Below are 15,719 nucleotides of genomic sequence, written 5' to 3'. Positions count from 1 at the left end.
GGGACGCTGACGCGGGCAGCAAGTTCACAATGCTGGGGCAGGGAAAATGAAAGCAGTGCAAGGGAAGGGGCGCACAGGCACTTCACCGGGGTCGGGAACGAATGGGGCAGCGGAGAGGAGGCTGGGTGCAAGCGCCCCTAGCAAGACCACGCCTGGGATAGACTTCCCTCCCATCCCCCCCTTACTTCGTCACCGTGGAGAGGTGCCTTCTTATCAACCATCTGTATCTCAAAGCAAATTGTTATGCTCTGAAGGGTTTCCTGGAATGGATTACTAAGTACTCTTGTGCAAACAGACAACTACTTAGCACTGTTTGATGTAAACAAAGCAGGAAGGCTGTGGTTCACATTTCCTTTGTATGAAGCATAAAGAGTGTGGAAGATAACCTTAGGCAACTTTCTTACTACCATCATACTTACCTAGGCTCAAGAATCAAAAAACAGACGAGCCAAGATGTTTATTTAAGATTTGATCTACCACTCCTGCATTTTACTGACCTAAGCGGTTTACAAAGTATCAAACTAAAATGAAATTAGGTACTTGAGAAAAACCACTCTATCTGTCCCAAAGGCTCATAATCTAGCTAAAGGACCTGATTAAAATAAAAATATGTAATACATTTCCAAGATCAAAAATCAAAGAATGAAAGAAGATAATGTGAGCCAAGTATAGGACAATTAAGCCATTGCAACTTCAGTGATGAGGTTGGCTCTGAGGCATTGGTGGAATGAGGCATTATGACATCACAATCTCAGCTCTGGAATGTTGCTCTCATTGGGGTTCCGGAATCTTGCTATTCTTTGAGATGCTGGAATGGTGCTACTCTTTGGGTTTTGGCCAGGTACTAGGGACCTGGATTGGCCACCGTGAGCTTGATGGACCATTGGTCTGACCCAATATGGCTATTCTTATGTTTATGTTTATTTAAGATTTGATCTACTGCTGCTGCATTTTTACTGACCTAAGCGGTATATAAAGTATGAAACTAAAATGAAATTAGGTACTTGAGAAAAACTACCCTATCTGTCCCGAAGTCTCACAATCTCGATAAAGTACCTGATAAACTAAAAATATGTAATAACAACATATAGGGCTCCTTTTACAATGGTGCGATAGTGGTTTTAGCGCACGCTTAGCGTGCACTAAAATGCCACATGCGCTAGCCACTATCGCCTCCTTTTAAGCAGGCGATAATTTTTCAGCTAGCGTGCGCCATAGCGCTCGCTAATCTTGTGCGTGCGCTAAAAACGTTAGCGCATCTTAGTATAAGGAGCCCATAATACATTTCCAAGATCAAAAAGCAAAGAAAATTAGAAATAAAATAAAACAAATTTAAGAGATAGAAGAAAAGTCTCTGAAGCCACCTTATAGAAAAACAGTCATATTTGAGTGCAGGTCTTAACACAACTCCCGGCATAGCCCACTTCACAGATCCGCCTCTGGCAGAGCTTGAGAGCATCAAAGAAATTAACAGTTCTAAACCATGTCTCCAGACCATGGTGAATGGCTATTGGAGCATCAGGTGGCTAAGAATACTTTCCAAATTTCGGGATACCCTGCCACATCTAAGTGCAACAAGTATAAGTGCAAAATGCAGACATTTCTGGTCCAAATAATCAGAAAAAGACTGGCATCCGACGCATTTACAATCCACTGGAGAAAGATCTTCTCATCCACTCTATACTTATACCAGGGGTCTCAAAGTCCCTCCTTGAGGGCCGCAATCCAGTCGGGTTTTCAGGATTTCCCTAATGAATAGGCATTGAAAGCAGTACATGCACATAGATCTCATGCATATTCATTGGGGAAATCCTGAAAACCCGACTGGATTGCGGCCCTCAAGGAGGGACTTTGAGACCCTTGCTTTAGACTAACTAAATACCCGTCTGAATCTCTTCACACAAGAGGGAAAACTAATTCATCCCAATCCTCTCTTGCTAACCTTATCAGTTTGGAAATTGAAAGCAACTTAATATCTGAAATATCTGTACCTTCAGTGAAGTGAAGGGAATAACGGGGTACAGGACATTGAGCAAATAGGATATGGACTTTTTAGGTTAGGTAGGGAACATTTTCAGGTCATGGACCTGGAGGACCGCCGCGGGAGCGGACTGCCGGGCGCGATGGACCCCTGGTCTGACCCGGCGGAGGCAATGCTTATGTTCTTATGTTCTTATGTTCAGAAGTCCAAAAGATGCTTTAGCATCTAGGAAGCCTGCTGCTCGAAGGTTATATAAAGCAATGGTGCACAAATGGCCTTCAGAATCCTTTGAAATGTTCAGTATCTTCAGTCCAGGCCTAAAAACAAATGTTTGGCATCTGAGTGTGATTTGTGTCCTATCATGACCATAACTCGTATCGATGCATCCGTTGATATCCAGCTTTATGAAGATTTGACGAATTCGAACAGGGCCAATGTTAGACATCATGGGGCTCAGGACAGAAATGTGGGGGAAGGGGTAAAATGCGGACCTGACAGACCTCGCGGATCTAAAACCGCACGTCCTTAAAAATCTGAGGTCTGTGCCACTTATAGTTTCTGGCTCTGACAGACCTCGATGACAATTTAGTGCTGACGGATCCGTCTCAGCATACGGAGGGAAAAGTATTAGGATCCGTCAGCGCTAAAATGTTATTGAGGTCTGTCAGAGCCACAGATTTTTAAATTTACTGGGGCTGCAGGAAACCTGTTTAAAGGATTCATTTTAGAGCCACTCCAGCACTAGTCTCTGGCTCTGACAGACCTCAATGACATTTTAGCGCTGACGGATCCTAATACTTTTCCCTCCCTATGCTGAGATGGATCCGTCAGTGCTAAATTGTCATCGAGGTCTGTCAGAGGCAGAAACTAACTATAAGTGGCACGGACCTCAGATTTTTAAGGATGTGCGGTTTTAGATCCGTGAGGTCCGCGTTTTACCCTTCCCGAAATGTGGCAGAGGGCCCCAAACTGTCTCCTTTACTTTCAACAGAAACTGAAAAAACCCGAGAAGAAATGGGAGCTACAATAATCGAAGAACTAGAAAAGGCTCCCAAACCCCAAGATAAAAAACTGTAATCGGGGGTAGAGACCACTACGCAAAGAGAGGGGAAGGAACTAACGTGTTCCACTACAAATAACCTTAAGAAAGAATAACTGAAAATTATAAAGAGAGCCCTCAGTCACACAGCCACCTCCCACAGGAGGCAAAGGCTGTCACTGGCTTACACCAACAGGTGTCAACTGTGAAACATCCTAGGGCTCTCTTAGTGAAATTTGGTGCAAAATAACACAAACAGTGCTTAAAGTGCTTTTTGTTTTGAATTTTTAAATTCCCCACGCTATGTGAGTAGTCTCTACCCCTGATACAGGGGGGTTAGAAAAAACAAGTGTCCAATTTCAACCAGCGAAAAGAATGAAGGTACTTAGCTTCTTCAGAAAGGCGAACAGCGTATCACCACAGTCCTACGGGACTCCGTTTCGGGGGAGTACTCCCCCTTCTTCAGGAACAGCTGACGCTAGGCAGGAGCCGATCAATCTTGGGGCTGCTGCTTGAAGGCAATAGAAGAAAATGTTTTTTATCTTGGGGTTTGGGAGCCTTTTCTAGTTCTCCTTTACTTTCAGACAGGTGTAGAGAATGACACAGTGACACAATTTGTCACTGCTCCAGTGGATAACCACGGGAAACCATCTGGTGTCATTCTTTAGTCTCCTATCTCAGTGTATTGCAAACTGTGTTCCCCGAGATGCCAGCGGGGAGGAGAGGCTCTGGTGCCAGCTGACTGCTGATAGGACATGCCTCTCGCGGCATGTCCTGTAGTCAGTCAGCCGGTGCCTGCACCTCTTGAGGGTCGGTGGTTGGGTCCATTCACAGTAGCATATCTAGGGGGGGCGGTGGGGGGGTGGTCCGCTCCGAGTGCACGCCCCAAGGGGGTGCACAGGAGAGAAAGCTGAATGGGGACGACGGGGGACCCGCGGGGTTAAATATAACTCAAGCCGTGAGGCTCGTCTTCTGCTCCTACTGCCCTGCCACTCACATATAGCCAATCGGAAGTCTTCCCCGATGTCAGCGCTGACGTCGGAGGGAGGGCTTAAGCAAAGCCTGCCCGCTGACGTCGGGGAAGACTTCCGGTCGGCTATGTATGCGCGGCAGGACAGGCAGAAATAGAAGACAAGCCTCGCGGCTCGAGCTACATTTTGCTGAGAAAGTTGCTAAGATGGGCTGGGAGGCAAACGCGGAACACAAAAGGGGGGGAGGGAGTGCGTTTTGGACACAAGGCATGAACTTGGGAGAGAGGAAGGGAGGGAAAGAGATGCTGAGGTGGGGGAGGGAATGTGTTTTTGGACACAGAAGGCATGGACTTGGGAGAGAGGAATGGAGGGAAAGAGATGCTGAGGCGGGGGAGGGAATGCGTTTTTGGACACAGAAGGCATGGACTTGGGAGAGAGGAAGGGAGGGAAAGAGATGGTTGTGTACATGGGGAATAGAAGAAAGGAGAATTTTTAGTCATAGGGAGGGAGTGAGATACAGACAGTGGCATACCAAGGTGGGAGTGGGGTGGGGTGGGGCGGTCCGCCCCGGGTTTATGCCCCAAGGGGATGCACAGCTGGCCACCCTCAAGTGTTCTCCCTAGGCCGGCAAACTGCGTCTCTTTAGCCACTTGAGTGCCACCGCTGCCATCGGGAAAAGGCCGGCGCCGAGTTCTCCCTGCTTTTCCCTGTGGGGCCGACAACTCTCGCCACCCGCGTCAATTCTGACGTCGGAGAGGACGTTCTGGGTCAGCCAATCGGGTGGCGAGAGTTGGTCGGCCCCGCAGGGAAGAGAAGCAGGACGAACTCGGCACCGGCCTGTTCCCAATGGCGGCAGTGGCAGCCTACTTCCCAGTGGTGGTGGCAGCATTTTCCCAATGGTGGTGGCATAGAGGAGGGCAGGGAGAAAGAAAGAAAGAAAGGGGGGAGACAGGGAGCCAGAAAGAAAGAAAGGGGGCAGGGTGAAACTAAGAAAAATGGGGCACGGAGAGAGAGAGAAAGACAGACATACAGAACGAAAGGGGGTATGGAGAGAGATAAAGAAAGAAGGGGGCAGGGTGAAACAAAGAAAGAAATGGGGCACGGAGAGAGAGAGAGAAACAGACATACAGAAAGAAAGGGGGTATGGAGAGAGAGAAAAAGAAAGAAAGGGGCAGGGTGAAACAAAGAAAAAGTTTGGGGAGGGAATGAGGTCTGGAGGAGAGGAAGCAAACAGGAGGCTGAAAGAAGGGAAGAAATATTGGATGCACAGTCAGAAGAATAAAGTCAACCAGAGACTGATGAAATTACCAAAGGTAGGAAAATGATTTTATTTTCAATTTAGTGATCAAAATGTGTCCATTTTGAGAATTTATATATGCTGTCTATATTTTGCACTATGGCCCCCTTTTACTAAACCGCAATAGCGTTTTTTAGCGCAGGGAGCCTATGAGTGTCGAGAGCAGCATGGGGCATTCAGCGCAGCTCCCTGTGCTAAAAACCGCTATCGCGGTTTAGTAAAAAGGGAGGGGGAATATTTGTCTATTTTTGCATAGTTGTTACTGAGGTGACATTGCATAAAGTCATCTGCCTTGACCTCTTTGAAAACCCGTGGAATATAAATGATAATTAACATTTTCTCTGCGTACAGCGTGCTTTGTGTTTTTAAAATTTTATTGTTGGTAGATCATTTTGACTTGGCCACAAAGGTAAGGGGGAGGGAGGGAGGGGAGCTGCTGAAAGACATCTAGTAATCCTTGCAGGCTTGACTGTGCAGGGAATTATTTTTGTAAAATCATGTTTTGTTATGTGACTGGCATTATTTAGACTTTAATTTCTATGAATGAATAGAATGAAAATGATATAAAATTACTTGCTTGTTTTTATGTGCGTGCGCTGAAGGAAAGTGGAGAGAGAGTGGGCTGAGGACGCTGAAGGGAAATGGGGAAGAGAGAGTGGGGAGAAGATGCTGATTTATAAATTAACAATTGTACAGAATATTGTGTCTTTTTATACTTTAATATAAACAATTCAAGGCTTGTGTGGATGGAATCAGGTGGTTTGCGGGGATGGGGGCCAAGCTTAAGGGGATTAGTTCAATAAAATGGTATTTTTTAATTTCTCATTATTTGTTTTATTTTTATTTGTTAATTTGTAAAGTGGTAATTGTTATGTATCAGTTTTTTCAAATTTACATCTACTGTCTTTATATTTTGCACTGTATTAGAGGACATGTGTTACTGTTTTTGTGGTGTTGCATTGTATCCAGGGTCTGGTTTCTTGGCGGTTCAGTTTAACTTTTGTCTACATATTTCTATTTTTAGTTTGTGATTATTCCATATTGGGCGAGGGTGTATCTCTGTTCTGTGTGTATGAAAATAACATAATTTTCAGTTGGCATTGACTACAGGATCAATTGACTGTGCGGGATCTGGCTTGTTTAGTTTTACAATGTATGTGTTGGTGTTCTAGTGCTCACTGCAGTGTTTAAGATGCTGCCTTTTCCTAGGTACACTCTTGTTGTGCGATATGTGGATTGTTACTAAAAATCATATTTTTCATATAGATGGGAGGGGGTGTCAAAAAATGATGGGCCCCGGGTGCCACATACCATAGGTACACCACTGTCCATTCATACTCTGATTCTTCCCGCTCTCCTTAAAGAATGACATGGAGATGGTTTTCCGAGGTTAACCGTGGGGACGGGGACAAATTCTGTCACCATGGCAAGTTAATTATTTGCTCATTACTGTTACTATTATTTCTATAGCGCTACCAGACGTACACAGCACTATACAGAGTCACAAAGAGTAAGAAAACAGTCCCTGCTCGAAAGAGCTTACAATCTAAACAGGCAAGACAGACAAATAGGATGTCCAGGATACAGTTAAGGGGAATGGTTAATCAACTGGCTTGGTTGGAGGGCAGAGAGCAGTACAGGACAATCAAGCCATTGTGATATCACTAATGAGGTTGGCTCTTATTGGTGGAATGAGGCATTATGACATCACAGTCTCAGCTCTGCTTCCCAAAGACAAACAGGATGTCATGGATACAGTTAAGGGGAACGGTTAATCAGCTGGCTGGGTTGGAGAGCAGAAGAGAAGGGTTAAGGATTGAAACGAAAGCTATATCAAAAAGGTGGGTTTTCAGTCTGCTTTTAAACAAGGGAAGGGGCTTGACGGACAAACTTGGGTAATTTATTCCAGGTATAAGGGGAAGCTAGATGAAAGGAACGAAGTCTGGAATTGGCAGTGGAGGAGAAGGGTACAACTAAGAGCGGCTTATCTGAAGAACGGAGTTCTCTGGGAGGTGTATATAAGGAGAAGCGCGGAGAGATATTGAGGGGCAGCAGAATGAAAACACTTGTAGGTCAGCAATAAGATCTTGAACTGTATACGATGGCAGATAGGGAGCCAGTGAAGTGGCTTAAAGAGAGGAGTGACGAACTTCCTCTCTGACGGTAGAATTGACGTCGGGGAGAGGAAGGCTGATCGGCCCGGTAGATCGCCAAGGCAAAGTGAGTCTATCACGGAGCCCGGGATGGGCTCCGCGATCAACTCACTTTGCCTTGGCGATCTACCGGTTGATCGCGATCGACCTATTGGGCACCCCTGGGTTACAGGATTAGTCACACAATATCTTACATGTTCATCTTTAAAAATATAACCAAATAAAATGTATAAAGAATAATTCAGCAATAAAGGAATTTAGTTTTCACAGCCTTATGGAACATTAATAACCCATCTAATGAGAGAAGTAGTTTGAGACGTCTTTTTTTATTTTTGTAGTTTTCTTATGTTTGATCTCTTGGGAGATGTCTCCTTATCTGAAATCTCTCTCCTCAATATTGTGGGCTTATAGGGGAATTATAGCCACTTAAATTTTGTATTGAATGAAGTTTTTTTTAATTTAACTTTTGTTATGTAATCTTTGATGTGGCTTATTAATTTCTATTACCTAATGCATGAATATATTATATTTCAATTTAAAATCGAATAAAGAAATAAAATATATATTTTTAAAATAACCCATATAATGACCTTATAGTAGAAGGGCATCTGATTCCACAACTGTGTCATAAAATAAGCTCGCCCATTCCTAAGGTGACCATACATCCCATTTTTAGATCCCCTGTCCCGTTGTCCCCACACACAGCTTCGGGATGCCGAAATGTCCTATTTTCAGGGACAGTGTCCAGAAGATGTGCGAGGGGACAACGGGACAGGCAATTGCGTCCTCTCCCTTCCTGTCGCGCCAAAGCCTTCTTCCTGATGTCAATTCTGACGTCGGAGAGGAAGTTCCAGGCCAGCCAATCGCTGCCTGGCTGGCCCGGAACTTCCTCTCCGACATCAGAATTGATGTTAGGAAGGTTTGTGGGCTGGCACCTGGTCCTTCTTTTTCTTTAGTTGTGGCGGGTGACAGCGGCGGTGGATCGGAGTGGGGGGATTTGAAGCGGTGGTAGGGCAAGTTGTGGTGGGTAGGTAGCAGCAGCAGCAGGGGCCAGTCCTGGGGGGTGGGGCAGGCTTTGGCGCAGGAGGGAGGGAGGCAGGCAGGCTGGCTTTAGCGAGGCAGGGAGGGAGGAAGGTAGGCTGGCTGGCTTCGGGTGAGGGGGTGGGACAAAGACTGGAAGGCAATGAGGGGGACATGGGAAGGAGGCACCGGGGACACTAAGGACATAGGAAGAAGGCACTAAGGACTTAGGAAGGGGCACTAAGGACATAGGAAGGAGGCACTGGTGCACTAAGGACATAGGAAGAAGGCACTGAGGGCACTAAGGACATAGGAAGGAGGCACTGGAGGCACTAAGGGCAGTGGAAGGGGCACTAAGGACACAGGAAGGAGGCACTAAGGATATAGGAAGGAGGCACTGAGGGCACTAAGGACATAGGAAGGGGCACTAAGGACATAGGAAGGAGGCACTGAGGGCACTAAGGACATAGAAAGGAGGCACTGGGGGCACTAAGGACACAGGAAGGAGGCACTAAGGACATAGGAAGGAGGCACTGAGGGCACTAAGGACATAGGAAGGAAGGAGGGAGGGGATAAAAAGGGACAATTGTTGGACCTGAGTGCAGAAAGAAATGAAAGAAAGGATGCACAGTCAGAAGGAAACCCAACCAAAGACTCATGAAATCACCAGACAGCAAGGGTAGGAAAAATGATTTCATTTTCAATTTAGTGATCAAAATGTGTCAGTTTTGAGAATTTATATTTTGCACTATATTTGTCTATTTTTCTATAGTTACCAAGGTGACATTGCATATTTTAAAGTCATCTGCCTTGACATCTTTGACCCCCCCCCCAAATATAAATGATAATTAACATTTTCTTTGTGTATAGTGTGCTTTGTGGGTTTTTTTAATTTTTATTTTATGGTTACCATTATGAATGATTAAGATATTATGTGTACATGAAAAATGAATGGAAGAAATCGGGGGCGGGGCTGACAATTAATAGATGTCCCGTTTTCAATGGTCACTGTTACCCCTGTTGTCTTTTATTTATTTGTTTGGGATTTCAGCAGTAGCTCCAGGTGACTTCCTTTTCAGAAACACCCGGAAAGAGGCAACCGCCGTCTTGTCCGTACAAATAACGCGCGCACTTTTGACTTTAAGAAAACGTAAGCTGGCCCCTGGATTTTGCCACCGTCGGCATCGCGAGTCTCCGCAGCGCCCCCCAGGGGCGGCCAGTTGCAGTCCCCGGAGGGCCCGGCAGCCAATCAGCGGCGGCAGGAGGGGCGCGCGCAGGGGGGTAGCCCTCAGTTTGTGAGTCACGGCTCCGTAACAGAGCGGGCGGGGCCTGGCTCTTCCTTCCCTCCCCGCGGCGGCCAGCCGTAGCGCCCGGCAGATCGGACATGCAGGGCAGCGCGTTCATCCCGTCCTTCCTGGTCGTCTGGTCCTCGGCTGCCTTCATCCTCTCCTATGTCATCGCCGTGCTCTCGGGCCATGTGGATCCGCTGGTCCCCTACATCAGGTGAGACCCGTCCGGTAAGCCACGCTTTGTGCCACGGGTAACCTGGAATGGGAAGGGAGGGAGGGAGGGAGACGAAGGAACTCGTAGGCGACTTCTCCCGGCTGCGCTGTTCCTTCAACTCTTCTGCGCGCTGGCTATTGCTCAAGGCCAGTCCCGCAGGGCTCACACTCTAAGGTCTTGTGCCTGAGCCAATGGACCACCTTTGGGTACCTGGGAGCAAAGTTTCAAGTTTATTAGATGATTTGATAAATCGCTTAATCAAATATTCTAAGCGATGTACACTTTAAATTTAACAATTAGTAAGGATTGAAAATCTTTCAAGCAACTCTCCCCACATCAGAATTTCACATTTCTTATCCCCCTGTTTTGTGATTATGGCAAAAACTTTTCCCTTAAAAATCTGAGGTCCGTGCCACTTGTAGTTAGTCTCTGGCTCTGACAGACCTCGATGACAATTTAGCGCTGACGGATCCGTCTCAGCTTAGGGAGGAAAAACTATGAGGATCCGTCAGCGCTAAAATGTCATCGAGGTCTGCAGTGGCGTACCTAGGGTATGTGGTACCCGGGGCCCATCATTTTTTGACACCCCCCCCCCCCATGTAAAAAAATATTTTTTGTAATGACCATGAAACGGAATAAATGGTCAGAATAGAAACAGGCAGTGAAAATTTTCTTATATTCCAAACATAACATAACATAAATTATGTCTGAATTGTTATGACATCAGAAGTACATATGGAGTAGTTGCAGGTGATGCTTGGGACAGTTCTGATTGTGTTAGTTCGGTTTTATGTGTTTTTGAATAGAAGGGTTTTTATTTCTTTTTGAAGGTTTTGCAGTCTGTGGTGATGTCAATTGGTTGTAGAGTTGGGGGTCGAGTGTTGCAGCTCGAATGGCTAGGAGGTTGTCGAACAGTTTTTTTCTTTTGACGTTTTTGGTTGGAGGGTGTGTGAATGGTGCGTGAGTTCTCCTATGTCTGTTTGAAGTGGATTGAATTATTTAGCTGAAGAAATCAGTTACCCCCTCATCCCACACACATTAATTAATTCTCTTCCATTTTTGTTCCCATTATAAAAAACACTGATAAGTTCCCAGAAAAAAAATACATTAAAATAAAAAGTGAAAACAAAGGCCCCTACAGATGAGAACATAACATAAGAATAGCCTAACTGGGTCAGACCAATGGTCATCATGCCCAGTAGCCCATTCTCATGGTAGCCAATCCAGGACACTAATACCTGGTCAAAACCCAAAGAGTAGCAACATTCCATGCTACCGATCCAGGGCAAGCAGACTCTTCCCCCATGTCTTAATAACAGATTATGGACTTTTCCTCCAGGAATTTGTCCAAATCTTTCTTAAAACCAGCTACATTATTTGCTTTTACCATAACTTCTGGCCACTTCATTTTTAAGTTTAGATCTTTCCTTTCAAACAGAGACCTTGCTAGATGTCAAATACAGCACAAGGGAACGTCACACGGACTTAGCTGTGCAGGAAATGTGAATCTCCTCATACACCCACCTATAGTGCAAAAATGTGCAAAGGTCTGTTTTTTTTCTTTCAATCACTAGATCAGTGTTTTTCAACCTTTTTTGGGCAAAGGCACACTTGTTTCATGAAAAAAATCACGAGGCACACCACCATTAGAAAATGTTAAAAAATTTAACTCTGTGCCTATATTGACTATATATAAAGTAATTCTCTTGAATAGGAATCAAATAAACACAAAGAAAGTATTTTATAATGCTGCCACCGCCAACAACACCGTTGGCAGCGGTGGCACTCAAGTGGCTAAAGAGCCGCAGTTTGCCGGCCTAGGGACAACACTGGAGGGTGGCCAGCTGTGCACCCCCTTGGGACGTAAACCCGGGGTGGGGCAGTCCGCCCCCCCCGCCCTGGTATGCCACTATCTGTACCTCACTCCCTCCCTATGACCAAAAATTCTCCTTTCTTCTATTCCCCGTGTACACAACCATCTCTTTCCCTCCCTTCCTCTCTCCCAATTCCATTTCTTCTGTGTCCAAAAACGCATTCCCTCCCCCACCTCAGCATCTCTTTCCCTCCCTTCCTCTCTCCCAAGTCCATTTCTTCTGTGTCCAAAAACGCATTCCCTCCCCCACCTCAGCATCTCTTTCCCTCCCTTCCTCTCTCCCAAGTCCATTTCTTCTGTGTCCAAAAAGGCATTCCCTCCCCCACCTCAGCATCTCTTTCCCTCCCTTCCTCTCTCCCAAGTCCATTTCTTCTGTGTCCAAAAACGCATTCCCTCCCCCACCTCAGCATCTCTTTCCCTCCCTTCCTCTCTCCCAAGTCCATTTCTTCTGTGTCCAAAAAGGCATTCCCTCCCCCACCTCAGCATCTCTTTCCCTCCCTTCCTCTCTCCCAAGTTCATGCCTTGTGTCCAAAACGCACTCCCTCCCCCCTTTTGTGTTCCGTGTTTGCCTACCAGCCCATCTTTGCAACTTTCTCAGCAAAACGAAGCTCAAGCCGCGAGGCTTGTCTTCTGCTTCCTGTCTGCCCTGCCGCACACAAATAGCCGAACGGAAGTATTCTCCGACGTCAGCGCTGACGTCGGAGGGCAGGCTTTGCTTAAGCCCTCCCTCCGACGTCAGCGCTGACATCGGGGAACGCTTGCGATCGGCTATATGTTAGCTGCAGGGCAGGCAGGAACAGAAGAGATGTATTGAACTCGGCGGGTCCCCAGTCCAGCTCTCTCCTGTCCACGTGGGGCGGACCGCCCCTCTCCCTAGACTGGTGTACTGCCCTGATGGCGGCCCTGACCGTACGGCACACCAGGCAACATCTCGCGGCACACTAGTGTGCCGCGGAACAGCGGTTGAAAAACACTGCACTAGATAGCCTAATGCCACACAAGCAGCACTGTTACAAAAGGTCAATGCTAAGGTTAACAAAGTTTCCTTCCTTGGACCACAAGGAGATACTGACAAACCACTGGAAGAGATCCCAAAACAACACCCAAAGACCTAATCAGTGTGTGAACCAGTTGAGTGGAGTGGACTAACTGGGGGGTGGAAATGGGCCCGGAGTTTGCTCAGCAGAATTTCCCAGACCACCTCTTCCTCTCAACACATTGACACGCTGCCACCATCACCACTAGGAACACCTCACTGGGTAGGCCAGCTATGCTATAAACTTTATAAAACACATTATTATATTTTCTTATAAAGCACATATTTTAACTGAACTCTCTGGCATCCTCAGCCTTTCCATTCACAAAAATAGAAGGAAGAAAAGTTCCCATTTCCTGCTGTCTCTTGTCCTCGGCCTATACAATATTTTTTTCTGCAGACCCTTCAAAAGTCTGACCAAATCCTCATTTCACTTGCATTATAAAGTACTGAGGATGCCATCTCTCCCCAATCCCAGGTCCTAAAGTCTAAGATAATAGCGCAAACTAATGCTGCCAGATTCAGGAAAAAAAATTTCGATTAGATTCAGCCTATTGAATTGGTTATTCAATTCGATTTTCCTGCCCAGTTGGGTGATTTTTTTCAAAACTCCTGGTGGGTTTTATAGCTTTTTCACCCTCTTTGGCTTCTCCTAACCACACTGGCGCTGTGGTGTAAATAAAATAAAGAAACAAAAAGGACTTTTCCTCTCTCTGTTAAATCCTAGCTCACGTTTGCAGTCCAACACCAGCTCTGGCAGGATACACATTTCAAATCTGACATATTATAATCACAAAACAGAAAATAAAATTAATTTTTCTACCTTTTGTTGTCTGGTTATATTTCAAATCTTGTTGGTCCAAGGCTCTGGTTTTCTTCTGATAACTTGCTTGCCAGGGTCTCCTTCTTTCTGCATGCTAACCATCCATCTGCCAACTCTGTCCTCCCTTTCCATTTCCCTTCCCTTCCCAGGAAGTTTGTTATCTTTCCTTTTTTTCATCTCCCTCCACAGATCCACCTTTTCTTAACTACCCTTTCATCCAGCATCTCTCCCTCCTTCCCCACCACTCCAGAGTCCACCATCTCTCCCTTTCTTTTCCTAATTACCCTCCTATCCAGTATCTCTATCCCTCCTCCACACCATCCCTTGTGTCCAATTTCTCTCCCTTTCTGTTCCTTCCCTCCCTAAATCCCATGGTCCATCATCTCTCTCCCTCTCCTCTATTTTCAGACCCATTATTTCTTCCCCCCCCAAAGTTTGGCATATGCACGTCTCTTTGAACACCCCCTTCCCTCCGTGTACTTCTAAACCAGGGTCCCCCCCAAAGGCCTGTCCCCCCTTAAAGGTCTGCCTGTCCCCCCTTGAAGGCCTGCACCCCCCTTGAAGGCCTGTCCCACCCCCTTGTAGGCCTGTCCCCCCCCGAAGGCCTGCACCCCCCAAAGGCCTGTCCCCCCTTGAAGGCCTGTCCCACCCCCTTGTAGCTTGTCCCCCCCTTGTAGGCCTGCCCCCCTTGAAGGCCTGCCTGCCTGTCCCCCCCTTGAAGGCCTGCACCCCCCCCCGAAGGCCTGCACCCCCTGAAGGCCTGTCCCCCCCTTGAAGGTCTGCACCCCTCCCGAAGGACTGCACCCCCCCCGAAGGCCTGTCCCCCCCTTGAAGGCCTGTCCCACCCCCTTGTAGCTTGTCCTCCCCCTTGTAGGCCTGTCCCCCCTTGAAGGCCTACCTGCCTGTGCCCCCCTTGAAGGCCTGCACCCCCCCCGAAGGCCTGCACCCCCCCCGAAGGCTTGCACCCCCCCGAAGGCCTGTCCCCCCCTTGAAGGCCTGCACCCCCTTGAAGGCCTGCACCCCCCCCGAAGGCCTGTCCCACCCCCTTGAAGGCCTGTCCCACCCCCTTGTAGGCCTGTCCCCCCCTTGTAGGCCTGTCCCCCCCTTGTAGGCCTGCCTGCCTTTCCCCCCCTTGAAGGCCTGTCCCCCCCCTTGAAGCCTGCACCCCCCCCAAAGGCCTACCCCCCCCCCGAAGGCCTGTCCCCCCCTTGAAGGCCTGTCCCACCCCTTGTAGGCCTGTCCCTCCCTTGAAGGCCTGCCTGCCCCCCCCCCCTTGAAGGCCTGTCCCTCCCCCTTGAAGGCCTGCACCCCTTGAAGGTCTGCACACCCCCCCGAAGGCCTGTCCCCCCCTTGAAGGCCTGTCCCCCCTTGAAGGCCTGCCTGCCTGCCCCCCCTCACCCTTGAAAGCCTGCCTGCCCGCCCGCCCCACCCTGAAGGCCTGATGCCCCGACCCACCCCGAAGGACCGCTCGCCCTCCTGGCCTCCCCGCACCACCTATGAAGCAGCCGCAGCAGGATCGCGATGTCGGCGATCTCTGCGCTGCTTCGGCGCTGCTTCCTGCGCTGCGGTCCCGTCCCTCCTCTGACATCAGAGGAGGGGCGGGACCGCGGTGCAGGAAGCAGCGCCCAAGCAGCTCAGGGATCGCTGACGTCGCAATCCTGCTTCACAGGTGGTGCAGGAAGGTCAGTGGGGCGAGCGGTCCTTCGGGGGTGGGGGAAACTGAATGGCAAGGCCGGGAGCACCCCCTCAGGGCTGGCGCGCACCGCCCCCCCCCCGCACCCCCCCTTGGTACGCCACTGGAGGTCTGTCAGAGCCAGAAATTAACTATAAGTGGCACGGACCTCAGATTTTTAAGGACGTGTGGTTTTAGATCCGCAAGGTCCGCGTTTTACCCCTTCCCCCTTTTCTCCCTTTAAAAAAAGAAAGCAAGCATAATCCTGATCACGCTATTGTCATTCCTGTATGTAAAAACAAAAGATATACTGAATATGAAAATACCATCTATTGTATTGAAATGGAAATT

The 15,719-nt window shown here is 47.9% G+C and overlaps 1 protein-coding gene across 2 annotated transcripts in view; it reads left to right on the top strand.

Annotated features, from left to right (window-relative positions):
* Nucleotides 1-9,626: 9,626 nt before the first annotated feature.
* DRAM1 (DNA damage regulated autophagy modulator 1) overlaps nucleotides 9,627-15,719 on the top strand; it is a 68,271-nt gene continuing 62,178 nt past the window's right edge. Inside the window, exon 1 of one of the 2 annotated variants that reach the window (XM_033953037.1) lies at nucleotides 9,627-9,964. In XM_033953037.1, the coding sequence (XP_033808928.1) occupies nucleotides 9,846-9,964 (119 nt within the window). In that variant the 5' untranslated portion in view covers nucleotides 9,627-9,845. The remainder of the gene's footprint in view (nucleotides 9,965-15,719) is intronic. The other variant, XM_033953036.1, reaches the window with a different exon arrangement.

The sequence above is a fragment of the Geotrypetes seraphini genome, chromosome 7 (assembly GCF_902459505.1).
Source record: "Geotrypetes seraphini chromosome 7, aGeoSer1.1, whole genome shotgun sequence".
Lineage (NCBI taxonomy): Eukaryota > Metazoa > Chordata > Amphibia > Gymnophiona > Dermophiidae > Geotrypetes > Geotrypetes seraphini.
Note: the sequence above shows the minus strand (reverse complement) of the source record. Positions and strands in the feature narration are given on the sequence as shown.